Source organism: Portunus trituberculatus, chromosome 4 (assembly GCF_017591435.1).
Source record: "Portunus trituberculatus isolate SZX2019 chromosome 4, ASM1759143v1, whole genome shotgun sequence".
In the NCBI taxonomy this organism is placed as follows: Eukaryota; Metazoa; Arthropoda; class Malacostraca; order Decapoda; family Portunidae; genus Portunus; species Portunus trituberculatus.
This window is the reverse complement of record NC_059258.1, coordinates 8,202,551-8,219,916: the sequence shown is the minus strand read 5'-3', so window position 1 is coordinate 8,219,916 and position 17,366 is coordinate 8,202,551. Positions and strand designations below refer to the sequence as shown.

Genomic DNA, 17,366 nt, shown 5'->3' with positions numbered 1-17,366 from the left:
CAGCGTGTTCCCTTTTGAAAGCCATCGCACTTGTGTGTGAAATAAAAGAGCAGTGTGGTTAGCAGCCATGTCCCGACAGAGTTCGTGAAAGAGGCGAGCGTTCAAGGATGATCCTTTCACATAGTTAACAATGTTTATGATGACAGTCAGAGCATCATGAAGGTTTTTGGAACTGTCTTTGAGGGGAGAGCTCTATGGATCATGCAGTGTGTTCCTTTCAAATCAGGCTGCTTCTGCTTCACAAGAGTAATGAATCCTGATCGTGAACCAAGCATATTAGGGCCACCATCCCCTTCCGGTTTGTTCCAATCCAATCCCGACTCTTCAAAGAAATCTGCAACTACTGCCATTACATCAACTGCCTTTGTTGTAATCTCTAATGGCCAGCAAAAAATAAACTCTTCCTCGATTCCTTTGTCAGTTATGTAGCGGCAAAAAGCAAGCAGTTGTGCAATGTTGGTGACATCCATGGACTTACTAATTTGAAGGGGAAAAAAGAGCGATGATATTACCTTTGACACCACATTTTCCTTAATGTCTTCAGACATTTCTGGAATTTTGTTCTTGATGGTGTTGTTGGACAAGATCTGTTTCATCTTCTGTGATGACTCCTCTCCTAACACAAGCCTCACACTGTCAACGATACATGGTTTCAAAAGGCTTTCACCAATCGTATGGGGTTTCTTTGCCTTGGCCACCTGAAGGGCAATCACATATGAAGCCTTCACTATGCTGATGTTGGTTTGCTGATACGTTCCAGATGGATCCATCTTCATCCTCTTCAAGCTGGATATCTTTACCTCAAAAAAGCTACGATTCTTATCTTTCAACTGTGGATGAGCATTTGCCAGATGCTGCTTCAGTTGGAAAGAGTTAGCACCTGACCTGGGACAAGTACACAGGCAGGTCAGGTGAGGTCCTGAAGCAGTTTGTCTCTCCGCGCACGTGTGCTTTCCAATTCGCGCCGCAGGTCTTTGTGTGATCGTGTGTGGCGGATGAGCTTATGCTCACCGCTATACAAACTGCTGACTCTTCTAAAATGGCTAAATCGATGGCCGAGGAGGACTATATCGCTAACAGTGAAGTGTTACATCACAACGCTGAACATGTGGAGTCTGGCATGGATGTAGAGTTCCAACTAGTTGAAAGCAAGAGGAAGAAATACAAGTTGCGCACAGTGCAAGATAGAGAAACGAGTGACAAAGAAGACGTCGGAGACAGAGGCAACAAGAAAGTGAAGAATAATGGACATGAGGCGAGCTACGTTGCGGCTGTACAGCCTGGGCCGGCGGCTGATCAACGAAACCACGGGAGGACAAACCTACAGACACACGCGAGCAAGAATGGGGAAGTAAGGCCTGCTGCATCACCCACCAACAGAGTAAGACTACTATTTCCCTCCCAATGTAAGTTAACATTTCATGAAAAGCTGCTATGGACTGTGAAGATGGGGCGGGCCTTCAGGAGATTTGAGCCACTACTTAGAGGGAAGGCATAGGCCTTACGTCACCGTGGGTAGTCAAGAGGCGGTCGAGGTGCTCACCACAACTGGATTTGAAAATGTTGTGCTCCAGCTACCGGAGGATGGGGAGAAATACACAAGTGATCATTTTTAGGTACCCCCAGATACTAGAGCCAGAGTTCTTACTATATGACACAAAATTTGTGTGGGCAAAGCGTCATGTTGTACGAGGAGAGCAGAGGTGCCAGGGGCCGTACTTATAAAACTCCACAAAGATGCCGTCTTAGTTACGAAAAATACTTAACCTACGAGTCTTAAGCGCTAAGAATCTTTCCTAGGAGGATGCTTTGTTAAGTAACCGTCTTTAGGCGCTTACACCGCTAACCGCTAACATGAGCAGACGTTATGTAATGTTTTTAGAAGAGTTTCGCAAGAAACAGATGAAAATACGTAAAAAATATACCCTACATAAAAACTATATTTATTTAGTTAGTTTTAAACACTCACCTCTTCATTTCAACCTTAAAAATTGAAGGCATCTTCATTTTGACAAAACTACAATTTGGCGCCAATTTCACACGCGCATCATGGCAACCCAAGAGTCGCAAGAAAAGGAAAGGAACAGAAAGGCGAATTGGACGCTAGATGAAACTTTTCATCTGGCCCAGCTATACAAGCTTCATTCAAAAGTACTCCGGAGTGACTTTTCCACAGCTGGCTGCTCCAAGCAAGCCAAAAATGCTGCTTGGAGGAGCATCAGTGAGGAGGTGTCTGCCTTGTCAGGCATTCCTCGCACTGAGAAGGAGTGCCAGAAACGCTGGTAAATTATAAAATCAGAGGCAAGGGAGAACGCCAGCAAGCAGAGAAAAGCAATGACTGCCACGGGTAAGAGTTATTAATTTGTGAGCTATTTTTTGTTATATATTTGTGTGAGTTGTAGCAAGATTTTAATGTGTTTGAGCTTGATAGAAATTTCAGTTTCACCCTACCCAAAAAAATCTGATTCATCTTATTATTTCTTTTAAGCATTGCTTTGAATAGGTAAGGCAATTTCACTTAAAAGAAAAGTAATTACACATTCAAAATAATCCACTGCTGATATCCATAATACACAAGAAATTAAGTAGTAAGCAGAGCTAGGCTAACAACTGTTACTTCCACACATTTCCTGAGCTAAATCACTCCTCACTTATTCATCTAATGCAACTCAACTAAATACAGAGGATATATATATATATATATATATATATATATATATATATATATATATATATATATATATATATATATATATATATATATATATATCTATCTATCTATCTATCTATCTATCTATCTATCTATCTATCTATCTATCTATATCTATCTATATATATATATATATATATATATATATATATATATATATATATATATATATATATATATATATATATATATATATCCTCTGTATTTAGTTGAGTTACATTAGATGAATAAGTGAGGAGTGATTTAGCTCATAGGAAATGTGTGGAAGTAACAGTTGTTTGCCTAGGTCTGCTTACTACTAAATTTCTTGTGTATTATGGATATCAGCAGTGGATTATTTTGAATGTGTGTATTTATTATTCTTAGTGAAATTGCCTTACTTCACTAATTATATATAATCATTAAAGTTATCTATTTTTTTTATGTATATATTTATGGTTGTTTATTTATTTATTTTTTTTTTTTTGCAGAGAAGTTTAGTGGTATTTGGATAAATACTAAGCTTCAGCAGGTTTACTGCTAAGGTCACTTGAGATTTAGATCATGGAACCTAACCACCTTAAGAAATTAATTTTAGTAAATTTCCTGCTTTAAATAAGGCAGCAGCAATATTGAAGGTTTTGTACTAGTGACTAATAATGGTAATTTTTTGTCCCCTGTATAAAGTGCCAGCCATTTCCTGTATTTTTTTTTTTTTTTCTGATGAAGTGGATACATTTACTGCACATACTAATTATGATGCAGTGTTTACCTCTGACAAATAATATTACTCCAACCACATATCTGACTTACATTATGTGAAAATATGTTCTTTTTAAATTATTTATTTGTATCTGCAATTCATCACCTATAAGATTATATTATACTTTTCAGGTGGTGGACCTCCTGCCCAACCTCCTCTCTCCCAGCTTGATGAGCTAATTATTGATATTTTGGAACCCCAAAATGTATCAATTCATGGTTGCACCAATAAGGAAAGTATAATTGAATACACCTTCCTTAACAAGGGGTAAGCCACTTGTAGATTTAGCAATATTAGGCCATAATGTTGTCTGAATTTTCTGCAATCCAAAATAGCTACTTGTATTTCCATTTAGTTTACAACTTATAGTTAAACACAATGGTAAATGTATCTAGTGTTGAGAAAATTTCATTAATTTATTTTCAATACTTTAACAAAACAGCTAAAACAGTAATAGGAAATAGAAGAAAAACTAATTATGTAAACTTAATTCCTATCCCTTCACCTCCTTCATAAGTTTGGTGTTGTAGTGGGTGAATGTTAATGATAATGAGTCTTAGGGATTTGCAGTTTCTTAGACATGGGCTTCCTTCAAACAGCATAGGATTTAAGTCAAACACATTGTCCCCTTAGCTAGATTTACTGGTTTCTGTTACTTTTATCCTTAGCAATAAAACCAAAAACATTATCAGCTTTGTTTCTGAAATTAGAACTTATGATGCCAGCAGTGTGGAGGCAGCACATGATGCTGGGGAAGTGGCAGAGGCAACCCAACAAAGTGAAGTGGTGACCGAGGCAATGGGTGTGGAGGAGGAGGCACCTGCCACACCACTTCCAGCACCAGTGATGTGGCACCAACAGGGGCCTGACTTGCCTGGTACATCACTGATGTATGTGGATGAGGAGGAGGTCATACACCTGCAAAAAAAAAGAAGACTTGAACTTGCACTCCTTGAGGAGTCTATAAAGGCTCAGAAAAGCCAACAAGAAGCCGAAAAGGCTAAGTACTTGTACTACGTACAAAAAATAGAGTACTTCAAACAAATAAATAAAAAGTAGTAATAAAGATATAAGTAATAAAATATTTTGTTTTTGTTTGTAACCAATCAACTAAATATTACTGTTTACACAAAATTAAATACACTTTCTATATGCTGGACCTACAATCTACTTAGCTACTACACATATAGAAAAAAAAATGTTACTTACATGAAAATGACACCAATCTCAGCAGTGATGACACTGGTGTATCATCACTCATCAATGCTGTAAAAGAAAGACATTGATTTAGTGCTTGATGTATCTTATATATATATATATATATATATATATATATATATATATATATATATATATATATATATATATATATATATATATATATATATATATATACACGTAGGAAAATAATTTCAAGAAGCCCCTTTCTTCTTACAAAAGTGAAAACTACAGAACATTTGATACTGTAGTCTGTGCCACACTCATAAAAATAAGTGAAAAATAACCAAGAAAGAATCATTTAAGTTAGCTGTTAAAATGTGTTGTTAATTTTTTTTTAAGATGTTCCTGAGATCAAAATTCATAACCAATTTAGATATTGTAAGGCTGAACATTGATACTGTTGTATCTGTGAAAAACCCCATCTTTGCAGTAGAGGTTGACTGGTAGAGAGTGAGGGAAGGAAGATGAATTCACCAACAAAACAAGACTGACATATAACAAATAACAGAAAGTGACAGAGGGGAAAAAAAATGAAGAATGCTACTGTAATCAGCATTATGTGTTGTGTTACTTACTTGAAGTGAAGCACCACAAATTCATCCCTGTACAGGATTCCTTCACGGCGACGTTGAACTTCCTGTACTGGGGGTTGCTCCTCGTTGCCTCCATCCTCGGCTGCAGCCAGATTTTCATCTTCTTCTGGAAGAATGATGTTTCTGACTTTGCAGATGTTGTGCAGCAGTGCACATACTTCTACTATTTGGCAGACCTTGGATGGAGGACCAACTCGGATCTCGCTGTGCAGCACGTGAAAACGTCGCTTCAGCTGCCCGATGCCTCTTTCGACAACGCTGCGGGTTTTCTTGTGGGCCCTGAAATTTAGATTTAAATCTTACAATGCAGTACTTGAAAGTGGAATGATGCATGTAATTTGATTTCTGCAAACATTTAGGTTATATCATGTATAAGGTTAAGATTCATTGTTTGATAATGATTTATGACATGACAGCTTAAACATTATGAAACATATAAAAGATAAATCTCTAGTATAATGTTGGTTAGGTTAAAATATTCACATGAAAACTTGAAATAAAAAAGAAACCCTTAAAAAATTGGAAATTTTCTTGAAATTTACTGGTTGTATTGGTGTTTGAACCAACACACCTTACATAATTATAACCCTCTGCAGGGTCTACACCTTACTTTATGGAGCATTTCTAGCCCCATTTTAGCTTGTCTGATATTAATGATAGGTATACTTTTTAGGGGATCCAGAGGGGGCAAAGCTTCCCAGGTAGGAGGTTATACAATGTTAAGTTACTTTACCTTAACATTTTGAAACTTAACTAGAACAATTGATAAGTTACTCTACTTTAATGGGGAGTGAAAACCCGGTGAGGAGGTTACAAAATGTTAGGTTAGGTTACTTCACCTTATGGGGGAATCCAGTAAGGTTAGGGAGAAGGGTCAAGATTGTGTGAAACTGCAATAATATTTCCAAAATACCTAATTCATTAATTTAGCACATTATATTAGTTTATATGAAAAAGTGTAACTATGGGAGGCAAATAATTAGTTGTGTATTTAGTGTGATGTGGGATAATTAATTAGATAATTTTTTATCTAAATTTTACTACTCAGTAACTTACCTGTTATAAGACTGTGCTCCAGGCTGTGGTCTGAGGTATGGAGTCAGTAGCCACTTCTTGTTGGGATAGCCACTATCTCCCAGTAAGTGACACCCAGCTGGGACGATGCCGTTTTCAAATATGGTGCAGAGTCCACTTTGTGCAAGTATTCTTGCATCGTGAACCGATCCCGGCCACTTTGCTACCACATCAATAATGTGGTACCGAGCATCAAACACAAACTGCACGTTGATGCTGTGGTATCTTTTCGGTTGACAAACTCTGCCTCATATTCACTTGGTGCCACAATCCTCACGTGTGTCCCATCAATGGCACCAATCACTTCAGGGAAGCCAGCAATCTGAAGAAACTCCTCCTTCCTCCTCTGAGTTTCCAGTTGGGTGACTGGAAATCGTATGAACTGGGAGAGGATGGCATTGTCTGAGAGTGCTTCCAAAGTATCAATGATGACCCTGCTGATGGTCTGCTGTGAGGTCCCTAAATCATCAGCGCTGCACTGCTGCATCTTCCCTGTAGCAAGGTACCGCAGAGTGATGATCACTTGCATCTCGGGGGAGAGGGCCTCGTTCCTTACAGTAGGTCTCTTCAGCCTTTCCCGCACCAAGTCTGTCACGAAAGTGATACCAGCACGGTCCAGCCGATATCTCTTCACCAACTCACGGTCATCTAGCTCGTTCAGAACGTCCTTCCTCTCACGAAACGCCCGTCTCTGTCGCAGGTGGTGGCGGTGCAGTTCCTCTCGGGCGGCCATGTTTACATTTAGGATGAAATCTTAGGAGCGCGTCTTACTGCTAAAACACCTCGGGAGGTCGGGAGAAGTTTTAGCAGCAGTGTTGCCAAATGAAAATTTTCTATGTCGCTAGATTCACCTTCAAAAGTAGCTAAAAAGTCGCTAAAGTCTTCTTATATATATATATATATATATATATATATATATATATATATATATATATATATATATATATATATATATATATATATATATATATCACTGTATTTCGATGTTTTCCAGATCACTCAACTTTGCACCCAATGAACATTTGCAGTATTTGCACATAGCATTAGTGTCATCTCCCTCAACTTTTCTTAGCCAGTCTTTAAATTTTTCATCCTTTAACCAAAAGTCACGAAAATGCTGCGAGTATTTTTTACTCATCTTGCTGACTGTTCCACCGGCAGAGCTAGACTGAGCAGGGGACTCGGGGAGCAAGCGAGCAACACGTATACGCTCTCAGTGACGCGAAGCAAACGTGTATAATTCGCGTCCACAGTCCCGCGAGGATCTCTGGACTCGGGGGCCTCGACTCTACCCCGTAATCCCTGTCCCCCACCCTCTCATCACTCGCCATTTAAAGTTTAGACTATCAAGCTTTTATAACTGTCTTCTGTTTATTCATTTACGAGTATTTATGTTGGCCTACCTTTTAAAAATTAACATACCACAATTATTTTCCGATTAGAGTCAACTCTGTTGTCGCTAAATATATGCGTAAGTAGCTAAATTTGAGACATGTCTCAAGCTGTTCTAATAAGTCGCTAAGAATGATCAAATATCGCCAAATTTAGCGACAAAATCGCCAAATTGGCAACACTGTTTAGCAGTAAGACGCATCTTTAGGGTTTAGGATACCGTCTTAAGGATTTAAGACTCGAATTCCGCCATTTTTGTGATTTAGGACGCCTTCTTAACGTTAGGACGTCATCTTAGTGTTTTTAAGTACAGCCCCAGGTGATTGCTCTTGTGAAGGGTGAGGTGCCTGGGAAAGTTTTTATCCCTGGTGCTGGGTATCGAAGAGTGGTGTCATACGTGCCTGAACCTGATATATGCTTCCGCTACAGCAGATGGGGGCACAGGGCGTGGAAGTGCCAGGAAGACCCGAGATGCAGATACTGCGCTAGGAAACACGAGTCATCGGTGTGTGCGGAGAAGATAAAAGCGGGAAATACAGTGCAGCCGAGATGCTGCAACTGCGGAGGAGACCATAATGCCAAGCACCCACTGTGCCCTCAGAAACCCGTCGTTCAACGAAATTATGGTGAAGACAAGATGAAGGAAGTGATGTACGATAAGAGAATCAACAGGAGCTCACAACGATCCAGTTATCATGCATGGCAACAAGGAGAAGAGGCGACTGTGGGCTCATCATCTCAAAGTGGGGGAGCGAGTGGACGGGTGACGACACAGGAGTGGCCGCCGCTGGCGGGAGGGGAGGACTGCCAGGGGGGTCAGGTCACACCCAGGCCGCTTCGCCACAAACCACCGACCTGACGCCAGGACACCTGCACTCCCACTCCTTGTCTACCGCCCGCGCGCCGCACCCACCCAGCGCCCTGGCAGCAGCTGGACCCCCGCCCACACAGGCTGGGTTGCCGAGTGTGGCTTCTACTGACAACAGTGGTGAGATATTAGCCTATATTAAGAAACTAGAGAAGAAAATTGATGATATAGATAAGAGAGTGACCATAGGTCTTCAAGGACGGGAAAGTAAAGTAACGGGAACCAAACCAAAGGACAGGGAGCAGAAAAGTAAAGATAACACTTCCATATGTACGGAGGAGTGTAATGCCAGTGTTGACTATCGGAGTGGATCTGGAATATCAGTTGATGTTAATTTTGATGGTTTGTTTAAAGAAATGGGAAAAATGTGGTAGAGACCGGGCTGTTTTTGTTAAGAACTGGAGTGAAATGCAGGAGTGCCTTGATGCAGCTAGAAATATTCTGGAGAGAGTTGTTCGATTTACTGAAGCTGATGACTTGACTTCTGCCTATGGGTGTGTGTGATCTCAAAATTATGTCATAGAATGTCAACAGTGTTAGGAACAGAACAACTGATGTACGCTACTATGTCACGAAAAATGCTACGGATGTGATATTATTACAGGACACTGGAGACAGGGGGAAGGGACACTGCTAAAATTGAAGGGTTATCACAGTTATCATTTACCCGCTCGTGAAGGGGTAAGGGGACTATCCACATATATGAAAAACTCTCTTCCCTCGGAACTTATTGGTAACCCTGAGAGGGAGGCAGGCATTGAGAGCCTCGCAATCAGAGTGCATATAAATAATGGGCTAATGAATATTGTTAACCTCTACGTTAGTAAAAACTGTTTTGATGTTACTAAATTACCAGATTGTATATTCAATGATGTCACTCTGCTTGCGGGTGACTTCAATGCCCGACACGGTCATTTAGGGGAAACGAGTGGGCCTGGTAATAGTAATGGCGCAACCTTTGCACAATTTTTACAAGACATAACCCTGTTGGGGACACCTGAGGCAACCCATCTCAAGGGCTGGCGCCTTGATTATGCCTGTATATTGAATGGTCAGGGACTGACTGCTGAGTGTACCATACAACCCGAGCTACTTAATGATCATTTTGCGCTTGACATAACAGTACCTGTCGAGAAATTAAGTATAGGATTTACCAGAAAGAGAATAATAATGCCTAGATCACGCAGTTTGATTGAGTCGTTTACACACAAAATTTCAAGCTGGTACAAGAATTACACGCCTAACAATGTAGATGATTTCTATAACGATTTGCTTAATAAAATTGAGGACTTTCTTCCCACGAATGGCGGTGCTACATGTAAATACAGTTACCTTAAAAGAGGCAAGACTTACCACCAACAGCGCATACGTAAAAAAGTGGAACAGGCTGCTAAGAGTGGCACACAAGAAATGGCTGCAAGCTGGTAGGAGTGATGAGAGGAGGGAGGTGTTGTTGGAAACAGCAAAAGAATGTGGTAACATAAGAAGGGAAGCACGTGGTGATAGCTGGGAGAGGTTTGGCAACGAAATAGGGAGAAGTACAAACACCCATGAAATATGGAAAAAAGTAAATATCGTTCGTGGCAAGAAGCCTCAGAATATATCACATCCTCAATCTCAAGCTGTGGCTGATCAGTTGGCTGAACAATGGGCTGAGGCTGCATCTAGTGCTGGGCTGGCCGAAGAAGTAAGACAAGGGGTCAGTAGCTAGGAGGGACAGAGGCGAGCGTTTATCAACTGGGCCGTAAGTATGGGAGGACCGACCTGTACTGAGATTACTCAGGAGGAGCTACTGCGAGCAGTTAAGCATGAGAAGTCCACAGTACCGGGAGAGGATGGAGTTCCATACGATGTGCTAAATTGCTTAGCTTCTATAAAGGACGGACCTCTGCTTGATCTCTTTAACATGAGCTATAGGGAGGGCAGGTTGCCTGAATTATGGAAGAAGGCTGTAATAGTACCAATTCCAAAGTCCGGTGGGGGCTTCAGACCTGTCTCTGACGTCATGCTTCAGTAAGATGATGGAGAGGGTATTGCTGGGGAGGGTACATTACTTGCTACAAGGCTACTTACATCCCTCACTGTACGGATTCACGAGAGGAAAGGGAACCAACCACTGGGGCTATTATAAGCTGTCTTAGTAATGAAGCTGACTACTGCCGCACATTCATTGATCTGAAAGGAGCTTTTGATAGAGCTAATGGCGAGATAATTTTGCACGAGCTCGCCAGTTTGGGAGTGACAGGAAGGCTGCTGTGTTGGATTGGTGACTCTTTACATGGCAGACGCGCGACAGTGTGTTATCAGGGAGTTTCTTCCTCTGAAAAGAGCTTCGAATTGGGTACGCCCCAGGAAGGAGTACTCAGTCCAACACTTTTCAATGTACTAATGAATAGGCTGGCCAAAGAACATCTAACGACGGGCGTGACTTTGACAATCTATGCTGATGACATTCTATTGCAAAGCAAAAAAGTTAACAACATGCAGGAAGCTCTAATATCCTTCAACCAGCTTACGCAGAGGCTTGGCCTTGTTATCAATGAGGCCAAGACTAAGTTTATGTGTCGTTCAAAAAGCAGGTGCGAACTTCAAATCTATAACATAAATATTGAAAGGGTAAAAAGTTATAAATATTTAGGAGTGTACGTTGGCTACACTGCAGAGAGCAGAGAAGCCGAGCTGAACTACCTGATAACACAATGTCGCACAAAGTTAAAACCAATCAAAGCACTGGCATGGAGTGGGCGAGGCATTAAGAATGCTCTATATAAGCACAGTAAGATCTGTAATAGAATATACCAGTCCTGTCCTCTCAAGCTTTGGTAACAGGAGACTCCTAAAACTTGACAGAATTCAAAACGAGGCAATAAGAGTGGTCTTAAATTGCCCCAAAAATGCAATGATACTTGCAATGAAGTACGAGCTGAATCTCCCAAGCATTCCTGACATAATACGGGAAGGAAACGCCGTTAATGTTGTTAGGCACCTGCGCTCTGACAGCGGGGCGGCAATGCGAAGAAGACTATTAGGCGTGAACCACAACCGCACCCTCCAAGGGGTGAAAAAAACATTATTTAATGGGAATTGCAGATATTTTCCTCGCTTATATCATAAATAATGAAGATATACAAGCCGTCAAGACGGTGCTGCAGCCGCCCTGGGAAGGGAGGGGAGTAGACGTGGAAATTAATCATATGCTTTACAAAAAGGATGAGTACATCCATTGGAAATAAAGGTGCACTATGAGTTGATGATCAGCGAGTTGGTTGGTAGCAATACTACACATGTCTACTGTGATGGGTCAGTGAAAGACGATGGCAGGGCTGGGTGCGGAGTACTAATCAGGCACACCAACCATGATGGAACACATGTAGACATTGAGCGTTGCTACGACTGACTGACAGTGTATCATCAACTCAGGCTGAGCTGTGTGCCTTCAAATTTGCACTCGGCCTGCTGCAGGGAGGTACCGGGAATGTCTGCGTGTTTAGTGATAGTAGAGGGGCGCTGGAATCTCTGGTGAGCCCTAAGCCTGTCCTGGAAAGTCTGGCGTCTGAATGCAAAGCCCTGAAACAAGCTTTAGAACCTTGCAGAAACATAAGGTCCATGTGGATCCCGGCCCACGTCGGGATACAAGGCAACGAAAGAGCCGACCACTTGGCAAAACTGGGCAGTGAAAAATGTGATATTGATTTACAATGTAGCCAGACCCTTAGACAGATAAAAACAAACATAAGGAGTGTACACACAAATATTGAAAGAGATGAGATAGTGGCCCAACGTGATAACAGTGAAACACTTAAACACTATGTGCGTGTTACAAATGAAACTAAACTACACTTATGAGAAACACAGGGCGGCTTGGAAGGACAGTGTTTGCACCAGGCTCAGGATGGGCTATAAATATCTTTGGGAGCTGGGAGTGGTGGTGAGCGGGGCAGCCAAACAGTGTAGGCTGTGTGGTGAGCCTTACGCTCACTCGCTCCACCACTACGTGCTCCGGTGTCCCTCTCTAACGCATGCTAGGCAGGCCACGTCTAGTTCCCTCACTGATCAAGTCATCTGGCTTTTCAACAGCAATAAGATAGGGGAGCTGCTCGCCAGCTCAAATATCCTACGGCAGATATTGTAACATATGTATGTAATAAATAAGTTAGACCACTAACAATTAGGGTTAGGTTAGTTTTATATGTAAGATTCATCTCCTATCACTTCATTTCATAACACTGATTGGTCTCAATGACGTATGTATTGTACTTAGTTTTCAACGATTTTGTTTAGGTTGATGGAGACTTATGTCCCATCCACCCTTTAGGATAAGATATATCCTCTTGTACAGAAGTATATATATTTATCTCAATAAATGTATTAATCAATCAATCAGTTGGAAAGGTTTCATAATGCTATTAGAGAAGGTTTTCAAACACACAACACACTGAGGGATGTGGGCACCGTCCTTGACAAGATATGTAGTCCAAATAACTATCTTGATACCATCTTCATTTCTGTGATATCTGAAATCGGGCATAAAACAAGGCCTATCAATTTGGGAGAAGAAAAATAAACATAGGCACATCGTAATTATGCTGATTTTCCCTGGAATGATTATTGCTTCCGTGTCAGAGACCCATCTCTTTGTGCTGAACGCATAACAGAGGTTTTAGTATCTGGCATGGAGGCGTACATTCCTCATTCTTTTTCTCAACCTAAACCTTCTAAACCTTGGTTTAACTCAGCCTGTTCTCGTGCTATACATGATAGAGAGGTTGCCCACAAAAGGTACTTGAGCCTTCCATCTCCTGAATCTAATGCACTTTATATCTCTGCCTGGAATCATGCCAAGTCTGTTCTTCAACTTGCCAAACACTTTCATAAATAGGAAATGTCAAAATCTTTCAAACTCAAACTCTCCTCGTGACTTCTGGCATCTAGCCAAAAACATCTCAAATAACTTCACTTCTTCATCTTTCCCTCCTTTATTTCATCCTGATGGCACCACTGCCATCTCTTCTGTCTCTAAAGCTGAACTCTTTTCTCAAACCTTTGCTCACAACTCCACCTTGGACGATTCTGGGCTTGTCCTCCTCTCCTCCTCCCTCTGACTATTTCATGTCTACAATCAAAATTCTTCGTAATGATGTTTTCCATGCCCTTGCTGGCCTAAACCCTCGGAAGGCTTATGGACCTGATGGGGTCCCTCCTATTGTTCTCAAAAACTGTGCTTCTGTGCTTGCACCTTGCCTGGCCAAACTCTTCCAACTTTGTCTATCGACTTCTACCTTTCCTTCCTGCTGGAAGTTCGCCTTCATTCAGCCTGTTCCTAAAAAGGGTGACCGTTCTAACCCCTCAAACTACGGTCCTATAGCTTTAATATCTTGTTTGTCTAAAGTTTTTGAATCTATCCTGAATAGGAAGATTCTCAAACATCTGTCAATTCACAATCTTCTGTCTGATCGCCAGTATGGCTTCCGTCAAGGTCGCTCTACTGGTGATCGTCTGGCTTTCCTTACTGAGTCTTGGTCATCCTCTTTTAGAGATTTCGGTGAAACTTTTGCTGTTGCGTTAGACATATCAAAAGCTTTTGATAGAGTCTGGCATAAAGCTTTGATTTCAAAACTGCCCTCTTACGGCTTCTATCCTTCTCTCTGCAACTTTATCTCATGTTTCCTTTCCGACCGCTCTATTGCTGCTGTGGTAGACGGCTACTGTTCTTCTCCTAAACCTATTAATAGTGGTGTTCCTCAGGGTTCTGTCCTGTCACCCACTCTCTATTATTCATTAATGACCTTCTTAACCAAACTTCTTTGCCCTATCCACTCCTACGCTGATGATACCGCCCTACATTTTTCCACGTTTTTTCAGAGACGTCCAACCCTTCAGGAAATTAACAGATCACGCGGGGACGGCAGGGAACGCCTGACTTCCGATCTTTCTAAAATTTCCGATTGGGGCAGAGAAAATCTAGTAGTTTTCAATGCCTCAAAAACTCAATTCCTCCATCTATCAACTCGACACAACCTTCCAGACAACTATCCCCTCTTTTTCAGTGACACTCAACTGGACTGGAACCCCCCAAACATGCGAAGAGTACTCCATACAGAGACGGATAAGGCCCTTATACAGAGTAAGCAGTTGGAGGGGCGAGAAAAACTGGCGGAGACGCCTCAGAACACCTAACTTCATAGAAGCTGTTTTAGCAAGAGATGACATGTGAAGTTTCCAGTTAAGATTATAAGCAAAGGACAGACCGAGGATATTCATTGTGGAAGAGGGAGACAGTTGAGTGTCATTGAAGAGGGGGTAGTTGTCTGGAAGGTTGTGTCGAGTTGATAGATGGAGGAATTGAGTTTTTGAGGCATTGAAAACTACTAGATTTTCTGTGCCCCAATTGGAAATCTTAGAAAGATCGGAAGTCAGGCGTTCCGTGGCGTCCCCGCGTGATCTGTTGACATTACCTAACTTAACATTACATTACCGGTAGTTTTGGTCCCTATGGATACCTTTTAAAAGATGTGGTGCACCTCACCACTTTGAAATTATATGTTCGATCTTTCTAAAGATTGTAGGATATATTATATCCAAGATATGGGGGGGAACAGATCAGTAATAAGCCCTAAAATAGACTCTAAATAATCATACAAATGACCGCCGAGATTGCTTTCACCCCAACCACCCACCACCATATCTTCAGTGTATTTAATGACTCTAAAATTACAAAGGGGACACTGGTTCCTAAACCTGAAATCACATCCAGCCCAAAATCTAAATCTTAGTTCTTTAACACTTTCACCAGTCTACACATACTTCTTCGTACCATTCTGATCAGATAGTTTAACATTTTGAGTAAAAGTAAAGATAATCCCTATTGTGCGAACTATTTATAATGTTGAGGGAATTTTTTCAAACTAATATGATCTCCCAAAGGTAGAGCTACCTTCGCTGTTTTGTCTCAAATCTATCTATCTATCTATCCATATATATATATATATATATATATATATATATATATATATATATATATATATATATATATATATATATATATATATATATATTTCATTAAAGGTGATAACCAATTCGGCGTTAATGATTTTCTTTGAGGTATTTTCTCTACACCTTAAAAGTGTCTTATTCTTTTTCTCAAGGGGCGTGATAGCTTCGCCATAGGTAGCCATGTCTGCTATATCCGGATTTCTGGCCTCTTGACCTTTCCTCAGTAGCTGTTGGGTTGGTGTTTCCTCTGCCGTGTCTGGAGTGGAAGTGACTCGAAGTTCGAAGTTCATAGAAAAGTGGGGTGAAGAATAAGAGTCGGTGCAGAAGAAGAATGAAAGCTAGAAAATATTGAAAGACAGTAGAAGAGAAAAGATGGTGGGATAACCATCTTGCTATATTTGTGAGATGTTTTTGGTAAGGATAGTGGCTGCACCTTCTTTTGTTTGCAGCTTTCAGGCATTGTTACCCTGCCTGGAAAGTTACTTTTTTTTTTTTTTTTTTTTTTGCTTATTTTTTATTTATTTATTTATTTTTATTATTTTTCATTTATTTATTTATTTATTTATTTATTTATTTCTTAGATCAGAGCCCAGCTAAACAACATCTTCCCTATCAGCAAGACTGCTCTTTACTCTATTATTTTATGTTCCCCTTTTTGTTTTACATATGAAATTATGTATGTGTTGAGTTCAATTTATAACCACCAGGGTGACAAAATATTGACAGGTAAGTTCAACTCACTTAGGTAGTTTTTTTTTTTTTCCGGAACCACAGGTACTTACTCAACAGCAAGATCAGTGGACAAATCCCAACTTAGTTCCCTACCGACGGCTGTCAGCATTACGAACGAAAAGTCATTTATATTGCATGGTAAGTAATTAGGGATGTATAGTATATGTGTTAGTGTAGTGTGTGGGTGTACTGTGTGTAGCTTCATGTGATGGCACAAGACGGGCTATGTCTCCCTGTTGCACTGTAGGTGGAGTCAGGCGGAGATTCCACCACTATTCCCTCGCTGACACCACGGAACTCTTCATCCCCCCAAAGGTGTGGTCCCCGAGTGCCAGCGACTCAGAATGAGGTGCAACATCCTCCCTCAGCTCCGCTAGCTGGAGGCCTGCCTGTAAGCCTTACCAGTGGCCGACACCCCTCGGCAGTGGACCTTTCGGAGGAACTGGCGCTTAACCCTGTCACACCAGCCCACCGCCGACTTTTAGGGCGCTGAGTGGGAGAGAGGAGCTGAGCCAAGTGTAGGTATTTGTTGTCTAGTGTGCTGGCATAACATAGTGTTCTTTCCCTTTCAGATGCCCTGCGTATGGTGTGTTTTGGTGTACGGACATCATCAGGTAAGTTGTTAAAGGAGCGAGAGGGTAAGTATATTAAATATGTATTGTGTCAGTTGGACTGTTAGTAAATTGGTGTGGGTGTATTGCTACATGCTTGCAGGCTGCTTGGGTAGTCACGGTGGTACTTGTCTATTTGATTTTGTTTGTTTTTAAGGGCTTGGAAGGTTGGTATTTCCAGTTCTTCTATTCTGTCCCATATTGTCTTGGCTCTGTAGTGTAGGCGTATGTTTAGAGGTGTTGTTTTAGTGTGTGTGTGTGTGTGTGTGTGTGTGTGTGTGTGTGTGTGTGTGTGTGTGTGTGTGTGTGTGTGTGTGTGTGTGTGTGTGTGTATTTGTTCTGTTGTCATAGTGTACGTGTATTTCTGATTGGTGGCGAATCTCAGTGCTTTGTTTTGTATTTTTTGTAGTTTGCTTATTTGGTGTTTACT

At 41.1% G+C, this 17,366-nt stretch overlaps 3 protein-coding genes and 1 long non-coding RNA gene across 6 annotated transcripts in view; 1 reads left to right on the top strand and 3 right to left on the bottom strand.

Moving 5' to 3' along the window:
• The window catches only part of LOC123510818, a 227,456-nt gene that overhangs the window by 167,940 nt on the left and 42,150 nt on the right, over nt 1-17,366 (top strand). The window lies entirely within an intron of this gene.
• LOC123511379 (protein ZBED8-like) lies at nt 147-770 on the bottom strand. The gene has a single exon (XM_045267201.1). The coding sequence runs from the start codon at nt 768-770 to the stop codon at nt 147-149; it is 624 nt and encodes a 207-aa protein (XP_045123136.1).
• On the bottom strand, nt 3,990-6,524 carry LOC123510835. Its single transcript, XR_006676619.1, has 4 exons — nt 6,323-6,524; nt 5,249-5,545; nt 4,662-4,718; nt 3,990-4,370 (listed from the first exon to the last, which is right to left on the bottom strand). It is a non-coding gene; the product is annotated as an uncharacterized LOC123510835 (long non-coding RNA).
• On the bottom strand, nt 6,533-7,073 carry LOC123511267 (putative nuclease HARBI1). The gene is made up of 2 exons (XM_045267013.1): nt 6,599-7,073; nt 6,533-6,543 (listed from the first exon to the last, which is right to left on the bottom strand). The coding sequence occupies exons 1-2, from the start codon at nt 7,071-7,073 to the stop codon at nt 6,533-6,535; spliced, it is 486 nt and encodes a 161-aa protein (XP_045122948.1).